This window comes from Sinocyclocheilus grahami, unplaced genomic scaffold (assembly GCF_001515645.1).
Source record: "Sinocyclocheilus grahami isolate Dianchi unplaced genomic scaffold, SAMN03320097.WGS_v1.1 scaffold130.1, whole genome shotgun sequence".
NCBI lineage: Eukaryota > Metazoa > Chordata > Actinopteri > Cypriniformes > Cyprinidae > Sinocyclocheilus > Sinocyclocheilus grahami.
In genome coordinates, this window is record NW_015505309.1 from 556264 (window position 1) to 581089 (window position 24826).

At 37.1% G+C, this 24826-nt stretch overlaps 1 protein-coding gene across 3 annotated transcripts in view; it reads right to left on the minus strand.

Annotated features, from left to right (window-relative positions):
* Window positions 1-24820, minus strand: part of rab40c (RAB40c, member RAS oncogene family) — a 33932-nt gene extending 9112 nt beyond the window's left edge. The window contains exons 1-5 of one of the 3 annotated variants that reach the window (XM_016279407.1): window positions 24420-24820; window positions 23553-23851; window positions 6559-6619; window positions 1674-1734; window positions 1293-1370 (exon numbers count right to left, since the gene is read on the minus strand). In XM_016279407.1, coding sequence (XP_016134893.1) covers window positions 1293-1370; window positions 1674-1734; window positions 6559-6619; window positions 23553-23694 — 342 coding nt within the window. In that variant the 5' untranslated portion in view covers window positions 23695-23851; window positions 24420-24820. Of the gene's footprint in view, window positions 1-1292; window positions 1371-1673; window positions 1735-6558; window positions 6620-23552 lie in introns of all 3 variants that reach the window. The other 2 variants (XM_016279405.1, XM_016279404.1) reach the window with 2 other exon arrangements.
* Between the last annotated feature and the right edge of the window lie 6 nt (window positions 24821-24826).

Here is a 24826-nt window from a genome sequence, read left to right on the forward strand (position 1 = left end):
AGTAAATGCTGCTCCATCTGAAAGCATGTGAAAATACCACATTTAATAACATATTTTTACTCCAATCTCACTTCATAACGTCAGTCGAGTGTTTGAAATAAATCCTTCTGTGAGATGATGTGGCTTCTTAACACAGAATAAGGCACGCAACATATGCGCATATCTATAGAATTCTAAGCAGTGATAAAGGCATTGAATTATAAATATACTTTATTTTAATGAAAATTATAATAATAATAACTCAGATAAACCATATATTGTCATAATCGTGTGTTTATTAGTCACGTTGAATCAATAAAAGCAGTGAAATCTTCTGTTTATTCAGCTGCAGCGATAGGCATTTCCTGGGTTTCTTCTGCGAGGAGTATTTGGAGTTTCAGCGTGAGAGCGCCCTCTGGCATTTGGATGGAGATTTACTGCTGATCACAGAACCGTGCTTCACTGAAAGATATGCATGACAATCGCAGCTTCTGTCGAAACGTGATTTCGATTTATCGTGCAGCCCTAAACGGTAGTGTAAATATTTTGCGAACATATCTATAAAACTAAAATGTCTCAACCTTAAATTACAAAATGTTTATCAGCTGACTGCCAGAGACCATAAAATTTTCCTCCCTATACTAGTTTGAAGCTTACTGAGCAAAGCACTGCACCACGCACCCTTCTGAAGCTCAGCAAGGTCAAAGCTCATTCTGTAATGAAATGACTCACTGTGAATCATCAGCTTAAGTCTGACTCAAGTAAATGCGGCAAAGTCAAAGCAGAGCCTCAAGTATTCTAATATTTACCAAAGCAGGTCAAAAGTCCCCAAGTTTAAGTCTCTGGTGCCAACGAATACACCACACTCTCTCTTTCTGTCATATGTGTGGTTTGTGCTTTCTGCAGCTCTTTGTGTGAAGAAATCTTCAGCCATGCAACAAACACACACTCTCTAAGCACAGATATACACACATATCCAGTTAAATATACGCAAGAACATACAATTCTCAAACAAGGAAGGAAGGAATAGTAACAGAGTAGTCTAAAAGAAAGGTGGTTGTAGTAAGAGAGGACATCCTTTCTGGATATCAAACACAGCAAGAGGAGAAGTAAAGGAAAGGAGAGTCACTGTGACACTATGTTATGAGTCTGGCTTCAACCTGCTGTAACATTAAACAATATTCTTTTATGAATACACATATGTGCAGTGCAGTAAGCGAGGACTTCCATCAGTCTCAAGCTTATAGCACACAGGACTATGGGTATATTGGTGATCTCACTTCCTGTTATCATAAGGAGTGGCTTAATTTTACCTCATCAATCTCCCTGATCCAGCGGTCTATCCCGTCAAAAGACCAGCGGTTGGTGATGTCATACACCAACAGGATCCCCTGTAAAGGACAAACAAACGTATTTTTAGCCAGTATCCTGTTCATGCAGTGAAGAGGGATGTTAACAACACTTCCACATAAACTGCACTCTGTAAAACCATTTCAACACACTCCAAGCCCACTAGTGAATTTTTTGTCTTGTTGGATTCGGACTTTTGAACCCAACTGTATACAAACATATTGGTCCATCCTTGTAGATTATGTGAACTGTATGCCATGCATGTCCATTTTTGCCTTAAGCAAAGCACATAGTACAAAGTTAATCCTCCAAGCAAGAACAAGTGCTTTTAAATGTGCTTTTACCTGCGCTCCCCTGGAGTACGACCTGAAAATGGTGCAGAACCTGCCTTGTCCCGAGGTGTCCCTAAAAGCAAACAGAGACAAGTCAGGACAAACAGCTTGTAAACACTACGTCAGTTAAGCTCCGTTTCAAAGACACATGAGCTCGGTTTCAAAACACTGTGAGTTTCCTTCATAGACAGTATTTTAAGGCATCATTAGAGCATTTATAATGTGAAAGCTGTTCCAAAAGGGGGGGGCATTAAAATTATGCTGCCTTTAAGTTACCTTCTTTTGGCCATAATTAATTTCTTAGCAACGAAGGCAAAACCAGAATGCACTGTGACAAGCTCTGTGAAAAATGTATCTAGTATGGCAGATGATTATGAGAAAATATAAAAAATACATTATTTGTGTGCTATCCATTTCCTATGCTGTTAAGAGCATCGCATTAACTTAACAACATGCTAACATCAAACTAATGCTCCAGCACTATATGTGTTGCACTGAGAGTTAATGCCTATGAAAAGCGTTCCAAATCGGTCACTTAAGAGGTTCTATTTCAGTTACAATGCTCCCTTAAAAGGCAGCTGCCTATATAGGCAGTAAATAGAAAGGCGGCTCACTACATTTTGGAACAAAGCTATGTGTTTGAAATCGACACTGTTGTGGACACTGTACTGAGTTTAGAGTTAACCCAAGTACAAGATGACTCAGGCACTTGAGTTGGTGTCACAGGCTCGAAAAACGAGTTTTCCACTGTGACACGTCCGCACCCAAATAACCTTTCTAGCTGCCTACACTCTCTATCTGTGAGAATTTCTCACACAATTAAGCTAGGCGTAATGAAGTGGAAAGTGCTAAATAAATCTGCATAAAAAAGTCCAAAGTGGCAGCTGCATTTCTGAAGATGTGGGACTGAACCACTCTAAGGGAAAGGTGTTTAGTGCTGCACTTCCACAGTCACATCAGAGCAGGCACGTGCACAGGTAGGGCTCAACCTGTGCAGAGCACATGCCCTTTTTGTCCTTACACTCCGAAGTGCCCTTTTTTTTTTTTTTTTAGATTTGTATTTTTTTTTTTGTTCTTCAATAAATCAATGCTATTGGTCACCCTTTATGTCTGTCTGTTTTACAAATATACAGTGGGTACGGAAAGTATTCAGACCCCCTTAAATTTTTCACTCTTTGTTATATTGCAGCCATTTGCTAAAATCATTTAAGTTAATTTTTTTTCCTCATTAATGTACACACAGCACACCATATTGACAGAAAAACACAGAATTGTTGACATTTTTGCAGATTTATTAAAAAAGAAAAACTGAAATATCACATGGTCCTAAGTATTCAGACCCTTTGCTCAGTATTTAGTAGAAGCACCCTTTTGATCGAATACAGCCCGTACCCACTGTATTTAGCAAATGAAAGGTATTAAAAAGAGTTTGTGACTCAATCTTGTTGGATCCGCTCAAACTGTCAGTCAATCCTCATAACTCCGCCCCCTGTCTTGACTGACAGTGCAGTGAACTGAAGTTCCACAGCAGAGCAGCTGAACGTCTTGCAAGGGTAAAAAAAATATCTTCTTGTTTGTATAAGTATAGCGTTGTCTTTACGCAAGAAACACTAGTATGTCTACTGTATAAAGGCTCATGTTTTATGCATTTGAGGTCTGAGACCGGACCTGCGGAGAGAGGGCATTTGCCATCTAAATTAGTCATAGCCAATAGCCTACACTTAAATAGCCTGTGCATACAGTAGCATTTCAGCTTTTATAAAATTACATTTTGGCCAAACGTATTTTACAACAGGAAAAACTGAGCGCCCATATAGCTACAACAAACTTTGTAACCTGTTGATCAAAACATAATGTGATGCTGCCGTTTTAATGATGGACAAGTTGCACATTTGCACACACATTCGCTGGTCAAAAACCCGGCCATAACTGCATTTGAGTTTGACAAAGCGACTTGAGTGTTCCTCGTCAGCTAGGTAAAATATATTAATATATTTCTTCTTCTTTGATTTATGATGGCTGTCTGCTGATTCACTTAATTTATTAACATTTATTAACCACAGCATGGCAGCATGGTACGATGTTTTTAAAAAAAAATGTATTGCTTGAAGAACATAAATATGTTTACGATGTTAATATGCATGTATTTGCTAGCTAGCTAATTTTTGAATGTAGTATTCTATACTCTCCGCTTATCATTAAGATGTGACCAGTAAAAAAAAGGGGGGGTGCCCTTTTTCAGTTTCAGCACATGCCCCTCAAAAGGTCTGTGCACGGCCCTGCATCAGAGAGCTCATCAAATATACCTGGGATCTCTGAAACGTGCATTAGCAAAGATATATGTAGGTTGAGATTAAAGCCCTGTGGAGATACTCTACAAGGAATATGCAGTAAGAAGCCCAATTACTATAAAGCATTACATTATATAGCCCAGCACATTACAGTAGACCATGGGAATTTCCTCAAGGGTTTTGCGAATTGCTCCTCAGGCATTGACCTCACTCTGTATTAACGCTAATGAGCTTGTTGTTTGTCTTCATAATGTGTAATTCTGCTGTCTTATACTCCAATGCCTTCCTGATTAGAAAACTTTACTTTCTCTCTGGGGAAGTGGCTAAATGCTTTTGGATGTATAACAGAGAGTGGGCTCGAGATTTCTTAGCCTCCTTCTGTTAATGGAATGTTTACTTGATGATTTAAGAGCTCTTGCAATTGTGTTAATTGCACATAAAAAAAAAAAAAAAATATATATATATAGCAGAGCAGCTGAACGTCTTGCAAGGGTAAAAAAAATATCTTCTTGTTTGTATAAGTATAGCGTTGTCTTTACGCAAGAAACACTAGTATGTCTACTGTATAAAGGCTCATGTTTTATGCATTTGAGGTCTGAGACCGGACCTGCGGAGAGAGGGCATTTGCCATCTAAATTAGTCATAGCCAATAGCCTACACTTAAATAGCCTGTGCATACAGTAGCATTTCAGCTTTTATAAAATTACATTTTGGCCAAACGTATTTTACAACAGGAAAAACTGAGCGCCCATATAGCTACAACAAACTTTGTAACCTGTTGATCAAAACGTAATGTGATGCTGCCGTTTTAATGATGGACAAATTGCACATTTGCACACACATTAGTTGCACATTTGCACACACATTCGCTGGTCAAAAACCCGGCCATAACTGCATTTGAGTTTGACAAAGCGACTTGAGTGTTCCTCGTCAGCTAGGTAAAATATATTTCTAAGAAAATTCTTCTTTGATTTATGATGGCTGTCTGCTGATTCACTTAATTTATTAACATTTATTAACCACAGCATGGTTAATTTTTACGATGTTTTTAAAAAAAAATGTATTGCTTGAAGAACATAAATATGTTTACGATGTTAATATGCATGTATTTGCTAGCTAGCTAATTTTTGAATGTAGTATTCTATACTCTCCGCTTATCATTAAGATGTGACCAGTAAAAAAAAGGGGGGGTGCCCTTTTTCAGTTTCAGCACATGCCCCTCAAAAGGTCTGTGCACGGCCCTGCATCAGAGAGCTCATCAAATATACCTGGGATCTCTGAAACGTGCATTAGCAAAGATATATGTAGGTTGAGATTAAAGCCCTGTGGAGATACTCTACAAGGAATATGCAGTAAGAAGCCCAATTACTATAAAGCATTACATTATATAGCCCAGCACATTACAGTAGACCATGGGAATTTCCTCAAGGGTTTTGCGAATTGCTCCTCAGGCATTGACCTCACTCTGTATTAACGCTAATGAGCTTGTTGTTTGTCTTCATAATGTGTAATTCTGCTGTCTTATACTCCAATGCCTTCCTGATTAGAAAACTTTACTTTCTCTCTGGGGAAGTGGCTAAATGCTTTTGGATGTATAACAGAGAGTGGGCTCGAGATTTCTTAGCCTCCTTCTGTTAATGGAATGTTTACTTGATGATTTAAGAGCTCTTGCAATTGTGTTAATTGCACATAAAAAAAAAAAAAAAATATATATATATATATAGTATGTGCATACCATTACACACATTCATACTGAAATTTTTCTGATAAGTTTCTTTTGAAAGAAACAAGTTTCAAAACTTTCAAATTCTGTAAATTTTATCAAGAAATTCAGTTCAAACGGCAGCGCAGAGTGCGAGTGATTGCTCCCATTCCATCCCTTACTACTACTTATAGCACAAAATACATATGACTGAACATCAGAAGGTATGTTGAAAGAAACCGTATAACTTATTAGAATGTATCACGTCCCATAATCACTCAGTGTTTCAACCATGGGAAGGAGTTAATAAAACAGCTTGTAAACAATACGTCACATTTACCTCAGTAAAGTGATTCAGTGTCCACAGCTTGCTAGTTCATGAGAGAAAAGTCTAAAGAAGAACATTTTGCTAAATATATGCACTCTATTAGCCTGTACATTCATTATATTTTGCTTAACCCGTTAGTAATGCCTTAATGTATGTTTATATAAAACTCTCATTAAATATTATGACAGCCACTCTGTAAATTATTATATTTCAACAACAAACTGGAGTAGAAACATAATTTTATAATAAGACTTACACTTAGAAAAGATTTAGAACATAAATCTCAAATTTATTTGAGCTTTTACAAATAATGTTTTAAATATTTTAGTTATTAATATTATTACATATTTGTATTAATAATAGCAATACTACTACTAATATTATTATAAATATTATATATTTTTTATTACACCATGAGATTTTCATTGTTTATTTTCATTGCAATGAGAAGGAAAACCTGCTGTCTGTGGAATGAAACCTTATTATAACGCAACTTAATACTACATTTGCTTGTAGCGGGTGATGCATTGTTCAGTCTTGAGGGGAACAACAAGACAGGAGTTGTGATCCACTTACCAAAGCTCTAGTTTCACTCTCCGCCCATCCAACAGGATTGTGGTGGTCTTATAGTCGATTCCTGCAGAATGAGAGACAGAGAACACTTAGAGATAGGAGATAGGACACGTACCTGTCTGTATGCCATCAGATATCACACAAGGTTGTCTACTGAAAAGAAAACACTCTAGACAGGATCAGGAACTTGAAAAGCTTCGGCCGTCAGCATGATTGCATTTGGTGTACTACCTAATTTAATTCTCAGCCAATTCTTCCTTTCATTAGAAGGCACTAAAGCTGAAATGACCATCTTGATGGTGACTGCGCACATTCAGTGGAAAGCTCGACAGCTGCAACCAATCTGCTGTTAACTAATGCTATCATAGCTGAAATGTGGCCAGGACGCTTCCCATAAGGCAATTACTTTGACTGCTTATCTACATTTATCATTCATAAAATGAAAAAAAAAAAAAAAAACACAGTACGGGCTCCATCAACTGAATGGCAATATCTGCATTTTCGGGCGCTTCACAGCAGGTCAGCATTCATACTTGTTTTGCATTTTAATAGACAGCTCTGTCTCTAACAAAGGCTCACTGCGTCTCTTTTCATACAGGCCTGTGTCTGTAATATTCACCATGCCATGAGTGCTTGTCTCAGTAGATCATCTTTTTGCACACTTGAAAAATCTGATTATCCGTAATGCTGACAACATGGACACGGACTCGTTGCCAGCCTGGAGTAGTCGGGTAGAGTTTTTCATCATAATGAGAGTGGTTTTGGCCATTGCTTCCTCTGGTGCATCAGTTCTAAAATGGAAATCAACTTTGTTCCTCTCTGATTAGAGGCAAAAACAAAGTCCTCTTCTGTTGACAGCAGCTGGTCAAGTTGCAATATCAGTTTTATTTCAATTAATTGTGCAGCATTAGAGCAGGAAATAAACTAATAATAATAGAAATGTAAAAACAAAATTAAAAAAAATACTACACTGCTATACTATAAAATAATAATAATATTTCTGTTAAGAGTACAACTGTAAAATTACAATGGTAAAACATATGGCTGTCTTAACGGTTTAACATTTGAAAATAAAGTTGAGTTTTTATTTTGGCAACAGCAGGTCAAGATGCAGTTTTCAGTTTTTCACTATTTTGATAAATCGTGCATCCCTACAGCAGATGCTTTAAATAGATAAAAGGAAGAGGAAAGATGGGACGGTCATCTTTTTTAAAGATATTTCGTAAAGTTTTGATGACTCTGAAACAGAACATGTCTGAAGGAGGGTCTGCTCTCACGCTCAGTGAGACAGGCAGCGTAAGATCTCCTGACAGGCGAATGTCGACTGGTTCTGAGCCCATAGGCTTCTTCAGTCCTCCATTATTAAACATCTACAAGAGAATGTAACAAGAGAAAATAGTGCGCACTTAAAAAGAACCACTGGGGCTGATTCCCTGCTGCTCTCTATCCTGCAAAAGCTTTGCTCTTAAGCAGGGCAGCACATGAAGCCAAAGGCGCATCGCACTTCTTTCCTCTAGCATCCCTCCTCCTTCGTTCTGGGTAATTGTATGGGCAGATGGCTCGGCTACGCGGCCTGACAAGGGCAGTATGGTGTAATTATCATCTCATATTCCAGCTCGGGCCTCAGGCCAAGACTTCCCAGCCACGCTGAGCAAAGACAGCCTGAAGCGGCTAGTTTTGAGGAAGAGCCTGGAAGTGAAAGATCCAACAGGACTCAAAGACAAGTGAGAAGGATCAAGTGGACAGTGACATGTGCGGGAATGTTTAATTTGATTTCAAAAGCCTATTATCAATGGACAGAGAAAACAAAAAAATCTTTTCAATTGGAGAATGTAGCAATGTTGGATTTTTTTTCATAGAAGGAGGCCTTTGCTTTCAGAGCATGACGTCTTTGTGTCTCATTGTTTGGTTTATTCTTAACATATTTCGATGCTGTGAATTGCAATATGGCCAGCTATGCTGAGGAGCTTGAACAGGGTGCGTCTAAGTTTGAGAGTATTTTCAAAGACTGCGAGCACATGAGAGCAATGAAACAAACATGCCTGAGGCGGAGAAAGGTAGAAAAGCTGGTTTCACTGAGACCCTGCATTTCAACAGGAGCTTGTGCGTGTGTGTTTAAACAGAACACAACATGACTCTGACTTCCATATCTGATCACCACTTTATCATTCATCAGAGGGAGAAGAACTGTGGATATTTGCTTTCCACTAAAAATTCAACACAATGAGAGCAGTGTCATAATGAAGTCTTTTTGAGGGTTTGAAGGTTTTGTTCAAAATAACACATTCAGAGTAACTCTGTCTTGAGGTTTAGCTGCAAGGCTGATTTTAGGCCTCATTTTGTTTAAAAAACTAATGGAAACTCTGACTATAACGGGGGGGGGGACTAGGGCAGTGCTACATATTTTCAAAATAGACCGGTCAACTAACTGGTCTTAAAGGGATAGTTCAACCAGAAATTAAAATTCATCATTTATTCTCCCTCATTAAAACATAAAAAAATCGTATTAACCCCAAACTTTTGAACATTAGTGTACATAAGACACGCAAGCTTCTTGCATTTATAAATGTTTAAGCACAGAACAACAAAACTGAATCTCGAGGTACATTTTCAAAAGTTTGACTATTTTAACTTCATGTGCAGTCTTTAAAAAAACCACTGCAGCGGTGCATTAAATAGGATTCATTCAAAAAAGCACATTTCTGAGAGGGTCTTACAAACTGTCAAACATCTAAAGTAGACGGTTTTTTCAAAACCGATCCAATACCAAAAATTCTGAGTATCGGCCGATACGGATACCAGCTAGGGCTGTGCAAAATAATCGAATGCGATTTTCATGCGCATCTCGTCAGTAAAGCCGCTCCTGTGATTAGTAGTAAATCTCCAGCATATGCTTTCAGATGGAGCGGCATTTACTACACAGAGCCATAGTTCACCAAGTAGGGTTGGGTATCGAAAACCGGTTCCATTTCAGAACCGGTTCCAAATTTCCAATAACCGGGTATTCGATAAGATGCGCGCATTTTGATTCTGCTTAACGATTCCTGTGTTCGCATTTTAATGTGTGATGTAAAAACGATTTAAGTGCAGGAACGGAAAGAACTTGCACCCTGTTTGAACCGCTCCGTGTATTTCCACTGTAGAAAAGGTTGTTCCGGGCCGAAACTGACTTTTCATATTTGTCGACCAATATGCAGAAAACTACATCAGTATATCATCATAAACACAGCCGTTTTTGTCTTACGTGAACGTTAACAGATGAGAAAGGAAACACACATGTACAGTATTTTTTAGATCTGCGTGCGTTCGGTGTTAAAGAGACAGCAGCCTAATAAACGCGCTGCCTGTCATTAATGTTAATCAAAGAACAAAAGAAAATCATTCACTGATCTTGACTGAATATATTTAATAACTTTAATTGATTAATACATATTTTATTTATGAAAAGAAAACTATGCAGTGTTTCTAAACGTTTAATTACAGTTTCTGTACCTGAAATTTTGTTCAGTTGTATTTATGATATTGCTAATTGATTTGTTTGTTCCTATCTTATTACTGACTGTTTACTTGTCTTTAACACTTTAATATTTGAAATTTATATTAATCTAGTTGTTTTTGCTGTGGTATTTTTTTTTTAAAGCATAGGCAAAAATCCTCTTGCAGTGTTCTGTAGGCTGCTGATTTTTGCTCGTGTTATTCAGCTGTAACAGAATGCTTTGTAAAAAGACAGAATAAACGTTTGACATCTAAATGTTTGACTTAATTTTTCTTATATTGGATCTTATTGGAATCGAAACTAGGAATCGATAAGAATCGGAATCGATAAAATTCAAACGATACCCAACCCTACTGACAAGCTACACAAAATCGCATTCATAATAGTCAATGAATCGCCTGCGATTTTGCATAGCTTGTCAGTGAACTACGGCTCTGTGTAGTAAATGCCGCTCCATCTGAAAGCACGTGCTGGAGATTTACTACTAATCACATGAGCGGCTTTACTGACGAGATGCGCATGAAAATCGCATTTGATTTTTTGCACAGCCCTAATACCAGCACAGGTTTTTTTTTTTTAAAGCAACATAGAATTTCAATATCTCTGTATGTTGACCTGATCATCACTGTTCTGTGTGTTAAACACAATCTACTAAATATAGACATCTTCATTATACAGAAAAATAACAAATGAAAAAATATAGAATCATAATCTGACAAAAACACTATTAGAAACTAAGTTAGTGGATAATTCAGCAGCAAAAGTTACTCTAGAAAAATTATTGCTGCACAATAATTGTATAAAATCTAAACATTAAGTTAAAAAAACATTCAGTGGGGAACAAATAAAAGTGAATAAGTGTAGGACTAAATCTGGTAAAATGTTACACATTGCTCTTTGTAGTGTTGTAAAATACATCCATGAAAAACAAGTAAATATATTTATATATAAGTAAATATATTCATATACAAGTAAATACATGTAAATAATATATACTATAAAATGAAAAGACATTTCTTTTAAATGTATAGCACAGTAATGAGGCAGCAACATATGATAGATAGGACAGAACAGGAGAGGCTATTAATAGTCTTTCATTGCGCAAAAGTATTATAATATGAAAGGCTCCTATACGGAGCGGCATAAAGCACACAAAGATGTGTAGTGTATTATATCTGTGTGATTCTTTTAACCATTTTAAATTTCAGTTGCTGTGCGCATGAAGAACAATTCATAGTGCTCTCTACTCCAGTGTAGTGATCTAACAGACACACGGTAGAAAGTAACATGACTTTCTTTTCTTGTTCTGTCTTATCTATCATATGTTGCTGCCTCATTACTGTGCTATAAATGTCAAAGAAATGCCTTTTAATTTATTGAATATATTTATATATAAATATATTTACTTGTTTTTCATGAATGTACGGTAGAAAGTAACATGACTTTCTTTTCTTGTTCTGTCTTATCTATCATATGTTGCTGCCTCATTACTGTGCTATAAATGTCAAAGAAATGCCTTTTAATTTATTGAATATATTTATATATAAATATATTTACTTGTTTTTCATGAATGTATTTTACAACAATACAAAGTATTGCAATGTATATAATTTGACCAGTTTACACCTATTTACTTTTACTTTTTCCCCCACTAAATAATGATTTTGCTCTAAATGTTTAGATTTTATAAAATGATTGTGAACTCATCCTTTTTGTAGAGTAATTTTTGCTGCTGAATTATCCACTAACCAAGTTTACAATAGTATTTTTCTCATAGACTATGATTATATTTTTCATTTGTTATTTTTCTTTATAATGAAGTTGTCTATATTTAGTAGATTGTGTTTAACACAAAAAAGAGTGATGATCAGGTCAACACACACTGAGGTATGGAAATTCTACACTGATTTTTTTTTAAAAACTGCACTGGTATCGGTATCATGCGATCCTCAGAACTTTTGGTATCGGATCGGTGTCGGTTCTGAAAAAACGGTATCGTGCCACCCCTGCTTATCAACTGGTTGTTTGTAGTCAACTACCATGACCCATCCAGTTGTCAGAAGACCAGCTACTTCGGTACCAAGTCGGTACTAAAAAAATGAAAACGTTACAGTGCCAGGTTTTTTTAAGTACCGGTGGAACTACTTGATGCGCTATCCGAAAGGTGCGCAGATGCGCTCTCTTCATAAAAGCACTGAGACGTGGTGACATCAAAATGAGGAAACACATCAAACTAACAAAACACTTTAAAGACAGACACCCGGATCAAATGAAAGATTTCAAGCAGGTAAGTTCCATTTTAATTTTTAATATTGAGATCTTCTCAGTGTTTCCCATACATTGATATATTTGTGGCGCCTGCCACAATTATCAAAACTCACCGCCACAAATAGATTTTCCAAAAGGCTTTGACTTCGTTGAATAAACATGAGCACTGCACGTGTCAAAGTCGAAACCCGGTGAGTGTGTTTTTATATCACTGTATTTCTGAAGGAAACTGACTGTCTTCAGAAAATGATGGATGTCATTTTCATTTTATCTTGCCTGTAATGCCTGAGCAGCGTTGTTGAGTGGAGCGCTGCTTTGATTACAGCCGTTACTGGGGAAATCTCTATCTCTCCCACTCTATCAGCGCCTCCTGCTGCCAGAGAATGAATTTGCATAAATATGCCAGATAGAGTGCAAGTCTGTGGAAAACACTGCTTCTGTTATGAATATTATTCAATATTTTAATTTGAATGTCGGATTGAAATGAACATCGCTGTTATTGGAGTAGTTCATCGTTAGCATAAGCATGGCTAACGCTAATATAATGAGCATTGGAATTAAGTTTCTTTATTAACTATTTAATGCTCCAATAACTTTTATTAGGGTTAAAAAAACAGGAGGACATGATGATATTTACTATTTTCACACACCAGAGGCTTTTAAATTAATTGTGAATCTAAAATTTGCATGTTAGAGAATGTACAATTGGTTAACTTTGTTTGTGTCATATAAGTCAGAAAAGCAGTTCTGGGCTTTTTTTTTAAGCTAACTTAGTTGTTATTCTTGGCTGAATAACTCTAGAAGGTTTTAAAAGCCCTTTAAAATTAAATATGTACAGAGTTTGAATTAAATGAAAGTATAGACAAATTTTTTAATTAGCATGTTTTTGTGTTTTGCTTTGGTACCGAAATTGGTACAGAGAACCGTGGATTTTCACTGGTATTGGTACCAAATACTGACATTTTGGTACCGTGACTTACCAAACGGCAACTGGAAACCAAAATGATTATGAACCACAAAAGTCCAATAATATATACTAAGTGATCAACATGCCATAAGCCGAAATGGAAAAATTATTCAATATTTTAATTTGAATGTCGGATTGAAATGAACATCGCTGTTATTGGAGTAGTTCATCGTTAGCATAAGCATGGCTAACGCTAATATAATGAGCATTGGAATTAAGTTTCTTTATTAACTATTTAATGCTCCAATAACTTTTATTAGGGTTAAAAAAAACACGAGGACATGATGATATTTACAATTTTTTCACCAGAGGCTTTTAAATGAATTGTGAATCTAAAATATGCGTGTCAGAGAATGTACAAATGGTTAACATTGTTTGTGTCATATCAGTCAGAAAAGCAGTTCTAGGCTTTTTTTTTTTATTTTTTAGCTAACTTAGTTGTTATTCTTGGCTGAATAACTCTAGAAGGTTTTAAAAGCCCTTTAAAATTAAATATGTACAGAGTTTGAATTAAATGAAAGTATAGACAAATTTTTTAATTAGCATGTTTTTGTGTTTTGCTTTGGTACCGAAATTGGTACAGAGAACCGTGGATTTTCACTGGTATTGGTACCAAATACTGACATTTTGGTACCGTGACTTACCAAACGGCAACTGGAAACCAAAATGATTATGAACCACAAAAGTCCAATAATATATACTAAGTGATCAACATGCCATAAGCCGAAATGGAAAAATTTTAATTCTGGTTTCTAATTGTCTTGTTAATGACTTTAAAAGGTTTCAAGGTCCTGCCAGCAATAATTAACCAAACAAAGCAAAGAGGATATGGGAAAGTATTAGAGATCGACCGATATATATATCGATTTACTGATATTTTGCCCGATATTTAAGCATTTTACAATAATCGGATATCGGTTTTGTCAAATCGGATTCACCGATAAATGCCGCCATCTTGTGGATGTATTGAGAATTGCGCGCAGGATCACCATTGCAGCGCATCTGAGGGGAAACAAGACAACAACAACGGCGTGCACGGGTACTTGATTTACTGTAGTTAGTAAACTTTATTTAACATAACAGCCATTAATGCACAAATGAGATGTATTACATAAATGCCTGATATGCAGTTTATGCAGCTTGGCTCGAAGAAATAGAGACGAACTCACAGAGTCATGTAAGATAATCCGTCAAGTCCTGTCCCAATAAAGACGTAACTTTGCGTGAATTAAATAATATGCAGCCATGAATGGGCGCATGTTGGAAATAAAAGTGCTGAATTTAATTCGCTCTCTGTTGTCTATATCCTCATCATCTCATGAAGTCGGAGTCACGTAGGCTAAGATAATCCGTCAAGACCTCTACCAACAAAGACGTAACTTTGCACAAGTTAAATAATACAGCCATGAATGAGCGCATGTTGGAAATAAAAGCGCAGTTTTAATACAGTACTGTGTAAATGCATAGATAAACCGCGCTGTCAGCAGGCATTTAGTAATTCTGATATAACATGCCAGTTGAGAAATGCAATAAAATACGATGTTTTGTTTGTTATATTTCAATATTCCAGAGAATTAACATTATCCAGTGAATTATTCTTGACTCTGTAGCTATTAAACAGCTTATAAACCTACTAAAACTGTAGTTTAAAATGAAGTTGATATGACTCCTTTCCTTTATTTTCTCCTTCTACATTTATTTTGCTTATTGTTAATATTGGTGTTGCTGCTGATGCTTTAAATAAAATGTTTTTTGATTGTTGTAATGTGAAGATTAAATTTAACATGAAAGACTGCTAATTTTCAACACTTTTTTTAAGATGACTGAAAGGAGGAAAAACCTAAGTGAAGTATGAACTTCACTCTAGGGCTGTCCAAAACAATTGTCGAATTTCGAATATTCATCGAATTTAAAATAAAAATCCACATTCGAATGCAAAAACGTTGCATTCGAATTTTAGGTGTGTGTTAAGGAGGCAGCCTTATCAGCTGCGCACGAGATGCGATGACAATGTAAGTGTCGTTGCATTATAATGTTTTTGTTAGTCTATCCAGTTGAAGCCAATAGATGCGGCGCTGCTGCGTTGTTCATAAAAAATATTGTGGAAAAAGAGAACATCAATGCGGAGAAGATCTTGTTTACATCAAAACCGAAACCAAGCCATTCACACAGAATGCATATTTCACGCATTTTCTAGACGGACATCTACTGTTGCACTCGCGTCTCGCACAAAAGAGCCTTATGTTTAGAAAGCCATGTAAAATTAATAAAAGTTCAACTTTGAAAAAAACATATATCGAGACTTTATGGCGGGTTTTTCCCCATCCCACTGCATCTCATATTTTTAAATGAAAAATGTACTCTGTGTGATTGGCTTTCCGCCCTTTTTTTTTATTAAACTATGCATACATACATGATGCTGTTTTGTTTATAGTTGTTTAAGCAACTTAATTATAATTGGTTTATAAACATTATTTTAAACATTATGCACTTTTTTTTCGCAGATAGTCATGTTATCATATGCTTTGAATGATGCGCCCTCTTGTGGCCTCAGGAGATAAGCCAAAAGCTTTTCTTCACCCTAACTGAAATTATGCATTTTAAATTCGAATATAATTCGAATTGAGATCATATTTAAGTACAAAATTCGAATTTAGTTTTTCAGCCATTTTGACAGCCCTACTTCACTCAGTCATATATTTACTTTATAACAGTAAATAAATATCGGTTCTGCATAGCGATTATCGGGCACATAAACATGCAAATAATTGGTATCGGTTATAAAATATCAATATCGGTCGATCACTAGAAAGTATATACCTCCTTTTTAAAGGTCAACACGACTATTTATTATGCAATCCTAACAATACACAAGTATATAGTTTGTTGCATTTTAGCATTTTACAACTTGCATTTAGCATTGCTGTTGTCTAACTGTCCGTGACCCAATCAGAACAGAACAGATAGCCTAATTAACTAATTAAGAATACTGTCTAAAGAGAAAACACTCTCTGTCGTGTTGTTACCACTGTATTTGTCTGTGCCAAATCTATCTGTTGATCACTAGCAGCCAAGATGTCTGCATCTGCAACTTTAGACTCTAAATATTTACAGATGTCCACTCAAAGCCAGAGCAAAGACAAATCAATCAGAGTAAACACCAAATACCCAATTTATATGAATACAGATTCCACAATCTAAAACCACTTAACAGCATAAGGCAGTTTATCAAGGCTTCTCTAAACTCAAGAAATCAAAAATGAAATTTTTAATCTAAGCTGATGCGTTTATTTAAAGCAAGTTACATTACACTTTTTATAGGGACAGTCCCCTTGAGGCAAACTGGGGTTAAATGCCTTGCTCAAGGGCATCATCCCTTATGAGATTTGAACCCATGACCTATCGGGTTGCCAGTCTAGATCCTTAACACCAACCACATGTACTCCTAACTGCTAAAAGCAGTTTTATATAATGAGATGAAGTTTAAACCAAAAAAGGAAATTTTTCTATCCATCAGGCTTTAATATTCCACCTTGCACATCAATTTCTCTACACACCCACTTCAATTTCTCTATAATTCACTTCAAAAACGCCTTTCAACATTTAAACCATCTGAGCACGTCAGGATGGCATCTCCCTCAGGGAAATATATATGCTTGCAGCGTAATTCACCATCGCTGAATCTACAGACAGCTCGTGGAGCCATCTGTGTTGATTTAAACATTATGCACTTTTTTTTCGCAGATAGTCATGTTATCATATGCTTTGAATGATGCGCCCTCTTGTGGCCTCAGGAGATAAGCCAAAAGCTTTTCTTCACCCTAACTGAAATTATGCATTTTAAATTCGAATATAATTCGAATTGAGATCATATTTAAGTACAAAATTCGAATTTAGTTTTTCAGCCATTTTGACAGCCCTACTTCACTCAGTCATATATTTACTTTATAACAGTAAATAAATATCGGTTCTGCATAGCGATTATCGGGCACATAAACATGCAAATAATTGGTATCGGTTATAAAATATCAATATCGGTCGATCACTAGAAAGTATATACCTCCTTTTTAAAGGTCAACACGACTATTTATTATGCAATCCTAACAATACACAAGTATATAGTTTGTTGCATTTTACATTAATTTCACTTGCATTTAGCATTGCTGTTGTCTAACTGTCCGTGACCCAATCAGAACAGAACAGATAGCCTAATTAAGGAAAGGAAAATACTGTCTAAAGAGAAAACACTCTCTGTCGTGTTGTTACCACTGTATTTGTCTGTGCCAAATCTATCTGTTGATCACTAGCAGCCAAGATGTCTGCATCTGCAACTTTAGACTCTAAATATTTACAGATGTCCACTCAAAGCCAGAGCAAAGACAAATCAATCAGAGTAAACACCAAATACCCAATTTATATGAATACAGATTCCACAATCTAAAACCACTTAACAGCATAAGGCAGTTTATCAAGGCTTCTCTAAACTCAAGAAATCAAAAATGAAATTTTTAATCTAAGCTGATGCGTTTATTTAAAGCAAGTTACATTACACTTTTTATAGGGACAGTCCCCTTGAGGCAAACTGGGGTTAAATGCCTTGCTCAAGGGCATCATCCCTTATGAGATTTGAACCCATGACCTATCGGGTTGCCAGTCTAGATCCTTAACACCAACCACATGTACTCCTAACTGCTAAAAGCAGTTTTATATAATGAGATGAAGTTTAAACCAAAAAAGGAAATTTTTCTATCCATCAGGCTTTAATATTCCACCTTGCACATCAATTTCTCTACACACCCACTTCAATTTCTCTATAATTCACTTCAAAAACGCCTTTCAACATTTAAACCATCTGAGCACGTCAGGATGGCATCTCCCTCAGGGAAATATATATGCTTGCAGCGTAATTCACCATCGCTGAATCTACAGACAGCTCGTGGAGCCATCTGTGTTGATTTTGAGTGATTGTACGAGGCAACTCGTTTGAAGCTGGACCAGCAAGCTCCCCTAGGAGATCTCAGTGAAGAGCCATCACTGCGAGATCTCTCACACCCATAAAACACACACTGTTCCCTAATAGCTTCAACTGACAAGATAAACAGCAGCCCTTATTTATGAAAAAGGACAGAACAATAGCAACCCAGCTCCTATCCGCTTGCACACACAAGGTTCATTTGGATATGAAAAGCATATCGGTATATAATTGGTCTATCACCTCACTGGCTTCAGCCTAATGACAGAGCGTGGATGATCTCATTACAGCAAAAGGAAAGCTGTGAAATAAATCAAATCAAAAGAGATTGTGCTTAAAACCGGTCTTGACAGTGTGCTGTACTGACCTGTTCAATAAAAACAGAACACAAACACACTACACACTTCTTAGTTATATTTACTTTGTGTGTTTTGTATCCTGAGGGAGACCTCTGCACTGGAACACTCCCCAAAAACACCTTGTACAATCTTGACTAATAAATAAAAGAGTGACTACCAATTAGGGCTGCACGATTAATCGAAATTAAATCGCAAAGGCGATAAATCGCGATTAGGCAGAGGCTGCGATTGTCATGCGTATCTTTCAGTGAAGCACGGTTCTGTGATCAGCAGTAAATCTCCATCCAAAGGCCAGAGGGCGCTCTCGCGCTGAAACTCCAAATACACCCCGCAGAAGAAATCAGGAAATGCCTATTGCTGCAGCTGAATAAACAGAAGATTTAACTGCTTTGATTAATTCAAAGCGACTAATAAACACACGACTATGACAATATATGGTTTATCCAAGTTTGTCTTATTATAATTTTTATTATAATGAAGTATATAATAATGCAATGCTAATCGACAGTCTTTATCACTGCTAGAATACTATGAAATATGTTGCGTGCCTTCTGCCACATCATCTCACAGAAGGATTTATTTCAAACACTCGACTGACGTTATGAAGTGAGCGTGGAGTAAAAATATGTTATTAAGTGTGGTATTTTCACGTACTTTCAGGAGGAACAGCATTTCACTGGCATGCTACACAAACAGCTTTCATAATCGCAGAACGATTTCTTCGATTTCATTATTGCGCGATTATATCGTCTGCGATTATGAACACGATTTTGCGTAGCTTGTTAGTGAACTACGACTCTGTGTGGTAAATGCTGTTCCATCTGAAAGTACGTGATGGAGATTTACTACTGATTACAGAACCAGCTTTACTGACAAGATGCGCATGACAATCGCATTCGATTAATCGTGCAGCCCTGCTACCAATTAAACAGAAGTTGGTTAATATTTGTTAAAAATAGGGCTGCACGATAAATCGCATGCGATATTTAACGCGCATCTTACCAGTAAAGCCGGTTCTGTAATCAGCGGTAAATCTCCATCACCTGCGGGCTTTCTGACAAGATGCGCGTTAAATATCGCATGCGATTTATCGTGCAGCCCTAGTTAAAAATAAAAAATATTGTTCAAACCGATTATCAGATCTCTTCTAACGAACATGAAGTGTATGTCATGCAACCACTGAGCAGAAAATGTGCAACTTTTATATAACAACCTAAATGGGCAAAAGTGAACATTACACAATCCTGCAAAATAACAGAATAATAAACTATTATCAGCTGTTTCCACCTCCTGTAAGTCACTGACAGCAACAATATGGCACCCGCAGAATGACTCACCATTAGGGTTGGGCGATGTCTACCAAATTGGCATCAGAGGATGTCTACAGTGAAACATCGTGATGGACGATGACATCGGGGGGCGGGGTTAGGGGGTGTGCCCAAAGCATGAATCCGTTTGCAGAAAGGCACGGAAAACAAATAACACGTTCTACAGAGCCACTAAAGGGACATGTTTAGTCGCTTGCTAGCAGTAGACTGTTACTAGGGATGTAACGGTATGAAAATTTCTTATCACGATTATAAGTGACCAAAATGATCACGGTTATCAGTATTATCACGGTATTGTTAAAATGTGCTGGAAATGTTCAAAAAGTACTGACACACAAATCACTTCACCACGTTTTACATTTAAAATCAACAAACAACAAATAAAATGAGTTTTTGTTCGCATAACTAAAACAATAACATTGCCAATGATGTCCGGATTTTAAATGACAACATGACTGACAACAGTTTATCTAATAGCATGTTCAAATATCTAATGTAAATGTTCAAATAAAGCTTTGAAAAAGTTTCATAAATGGTAAACCTCACATTTCAGCTTTTAAATAAAGAAAAGTCTAAATGATAATTGATTAATACATTATTATATGTATTTATCTGCTCCATAAATAATACTAGATACTAGGGCTGTGTATCACCAGCAAAGTCACGATACGATACGTATCACGATACATGACTGCACTGAATTTCACCTCAGCAGAATTTAGAAAAACAGCTGTTTATTAAACACTGCTTACTATAGTGCCATTGCTAACTATTGGCAGAGCAGGCAGATGACCTCTGCATTATGAAGGGCCTCCATAACTCTACCACAGTACAATATAGGTAATGGCATATGTTTCATGTTTACATTGTGCACTCCCCACCAGGTACAATATTCTGATTGTTTGCATCTTGTTTTTAAGCCCATAAATAATAATGCACTTGTTCTAATAAAATTATATTGTAATATACTCATTCTAATATGTTAAAATTAATTTACAAAAATTATTTACATTGCTGGTAGGTTATCATTGCACAAATTAACACACTCTCTACAATAAAAAAAAAAATTAGAAGAATTCTAAACTAACATCACGTTGCGGCCGAACTCAGACATTCAGGAACAAACTTTTTAGCGCTGCCCCGCAATTTTATCAACTAAATAGCTTAATCGCTCAAGAGCTACATTATCTTTCTCAACAAGGAGCTGGTAGCATCATTGTTTCTAAAGGAATTAAAGCCATAGCTTTACTGTTAATAGAGAAACGCGGCAAAACGGTGGTAATTCATACATACACAGCCTCTCTCTCTCTCTCTGTCGTAAATGAACAGTTGATGAATCACACTTTTCTGAGAATAGACTTGAAGTGGAGATAGCTAAACTGCAAGCTAAGCGGTGTTTTCAGAAAGCAAGCGCGTTTATCCTCAGTGGAGAGAGAGCGCGTGAGCACAGGGTTGCCAGGTTGACAAAGAAAAGTAGCACGTTTAGCAGACATTTCTGTATTGCGCAAGTGTAAAGCTCTGTTTCGGGGATTACGTCTCTTTATATCAGGCAACCCCGTTGTGTTCCTCTGCGGCCAGATTATTAACAGATGCTCTATTCATTCTTTTTTAGAAACCTTGCACTTTTCTACTAAATTTTAAACGCTGTAAAATTAAGCGTGGTCCACTGCTGCACACGTGCCAACCCATCCATCGTTTCCTCAATATTCGCATAATTTTTGCTGCACGCAGCTTCGCGCTCCTGACACGGCGAGTATAAACCAGGCTCTACACTCGAAGCGCTGCGCAGCTCAAACGAGTCGCGCGGTTTCGTTATGCTTTCGGTTTCATTTGATGTTTCTCACATGCAACAGGAATGCAGCGCTTAGGAGTTAAGCAATGCGGTGGTCGCGCCAGTGCGACTGCACACAAAATTTAGTCGCACTGGCAGAAAAAATTATCGCAAAATGCTTCTCATTTGGTCGCACACTGGAGCCCAGTGCAGTACAGTATTTATTTATCCTCAGTTGCTCAAATCGCGGTAATCGAATACAGTTATAGTGATAATTAAAATATGAGACGGTAATACTAACCGTGGGGTGTTTCATCACGATTTATCGTCAAACCGGTAATCGTTACATCCTTAACTGTTGCATTACAGTACACGAAAGTTCACTTACCACACACACAGAGTAAGGAGAGATGACTGATAGGACAATGGCGAATGATTAGCAGATACTGAGAACCACTGACAAATATCTAATCTTGTAAAATGTGTGGTAGGTAAGGCCGCTCCGTAGTAGGGGGTGTGCGATATATATCGTCTCTGCGATAATATCGTAATTGTTGTTTTAACGATGTGCGATTTGACATTAGAGTATTTTGCAAAAACCATTCAAAACATCCCTACAGAGCGCACGCATACATTACGTGAAGTCTAGACTAGTGCGTGTGTGCATTTAGTGTGTTTTCTTTCACTGCTTGATTCAGTCTATTAAAATGCATTTAGAATGATCACAAATTCAAAACATGATGGCAGAAAATTGATATATTTATACCACTTCATATAGATATTCAATTTCACACGAAGAGTGCCGTTTTTCTCCAAAAATTACCATGATTACAAATGTGACATTGAATTCAATAAACAATAAGTTAATTAAGAGACTTACGTTTTAGACACCATATTGCTTGTTTTTGCTCTATTTCGCCAACAAAAATCATTCCGAATACAGCCACAGCGCTGTTTTGTGTTTCTGAGCAACATGACGGTGTTTCGTTCTTGAATGAATCAACCGTTTAAATGATTCGGTTCAATTGCAATGACTCACTTATTAAGAGGGATTTGCTGCCACCTACTGGCGGTTTTAATTTCACATTTCGGCTTTTTCTTATTTTTTATAAAATCATTTCAAATATCAGTATTCAATGTTTTATGTTTAATATATCAAAACATTATTTATGCATTTGTAATTGCAGGTTAAATGCATTCATGTCTTGCATTAAACAAAATACATGTGTGTAAATACATCTAAACGCCACTTCAGATGCAGCTTCTGTGTTGATTTCATTTGCTTGGTAACAGCCCAAATGTCTTATTATTCTAATTCCCCGATTAAATGTAAGAATTTGACTCAAAAGATAATGGACACTTCTAGAAAAAATGGCTTTATAAAGGTAAAAATGCCCATAAAATGTAAAAATCTGTTTAAACTTATTGGAAAAGATGAATTTGAAGAATATGAAGAATATGAAGAATATAAAAAAACATTAGGAGTCAGCTGTCTTCGGCAGTCCTTAAGGTACCAGCACGATAACACACTCAGCAAAATATCGTCATCGATAAAATCCCAGAAAATATCGAGATATTATTTTTTAATAGATGCCGGCTCAACATCGTGATGTCTGTCAGCCATCGGCGATGGACGATGGCATCGTCTATTGGCCCAACCCTACTCACCATAGTCAAAAACATAATATTGAACGTGATATTTGGTAAACCTGTTAACACCACAATTATATGAATGGCTCACGGAGCGACGGCCTTGTTGATGTGAGATTATTCTGACTGAAGTATGTGTTACTCGCGTTCTGCGTGAAGATGTGCTGGAAGTGTTGACTAACTCACCGCTGCTGTAGGCATATGGAGACTCAGCAGATCCGTCTTGAAGGCTGTCCAGGATCTCTCCTTTCCCCACATCACTGTCTCCCACCAGAAGGAACTTGAGTAGATAGTCGTAGCTCTTCACAGGGCTGCCCTGGGTGCCCATGATTGCTCACATCAGAGCCAGAGTCAGAGCAAAGAACAGGAGACAACTGTGTGTGTCCCTCTCTGATGCCAAAGATGGACCCTGATTCCTCCAGAGCTCCGGGGGGTCTATGAGTCTCTCGTGTCAGGTCTATCTTTGAAAGGGCGTAAGGCCAAATCTGCAGACACACCAAAATCAAACTATTTCCCACCCTTCCAGTCCAGATCTAGAAGCGTTTAATCTTTCAAATGCCCAGCCGTATTCACTCTTCCAGTCTTAAAATAATATAAATGTACAAATGCTTCAATGGCTGGCAAACTGAACAGCTAGGCTGTTTGCATGTCTTCACACAAGCTCATTAATCATCGTTAATGATACAAAATAAAAAGTTCTGAAAAACATTTACCAAAACAAATATCTCATCATGGCAAGTTATTGCTATAATAGAAAAGCAATTGAGCTATCGAGCTAGTGCATTGTTAGCATGCGCCTCCAAAGCTGTCAACACAAAGAAATAATCTCATTACAATGGTATCTAGTAGCCACCTGCACGGTTATGACAATATTACTAATAAGAATGTATATTTGTTATTGTAACACTAATTAAAACACATTAAAGACGAGCCGTTGTTCAGATGGAGTAACAGCATCGGCTAGCGATACTAGCTATGAGCCTAGCGAGTCAACACCAGGCGTATAACGTCGGTTTTATACCATAATTCTCTAGTCCAGCATAAACTCCTCACCATTACAACATGTTCCTGTTGAAATGTGAGAAAGAATCTTTAGGCTGACAAAAGGAAGATATCCACAGTCGCGCTTCAGTTAGCTTGAGCAGCCGATGCTAGCGTGTCTGGCACAAATCATGGCTCTTCTGTTTTCCTCTGAATAGCAAAGATTGATGTAAATGCACGGTGCTCGGCTGTGGATCTCTGCGCGTTATCAGGCGGTTCTGGGGCGAGGCGCGGAAGGTGAGCGATTAAACGATAATCCGAGCCGCTGGATATTATTGCTTGTGCTGTAAATGCTCTCGGATATCCAAATATGTCCCATGTTCTCTCACGCAGGAGAGAGAGATCACACACACACACACTGCCACTCTGAGCTTTCACCTCTGCGTACTGCTGCGCACCTACTGACACTGTACCATTAC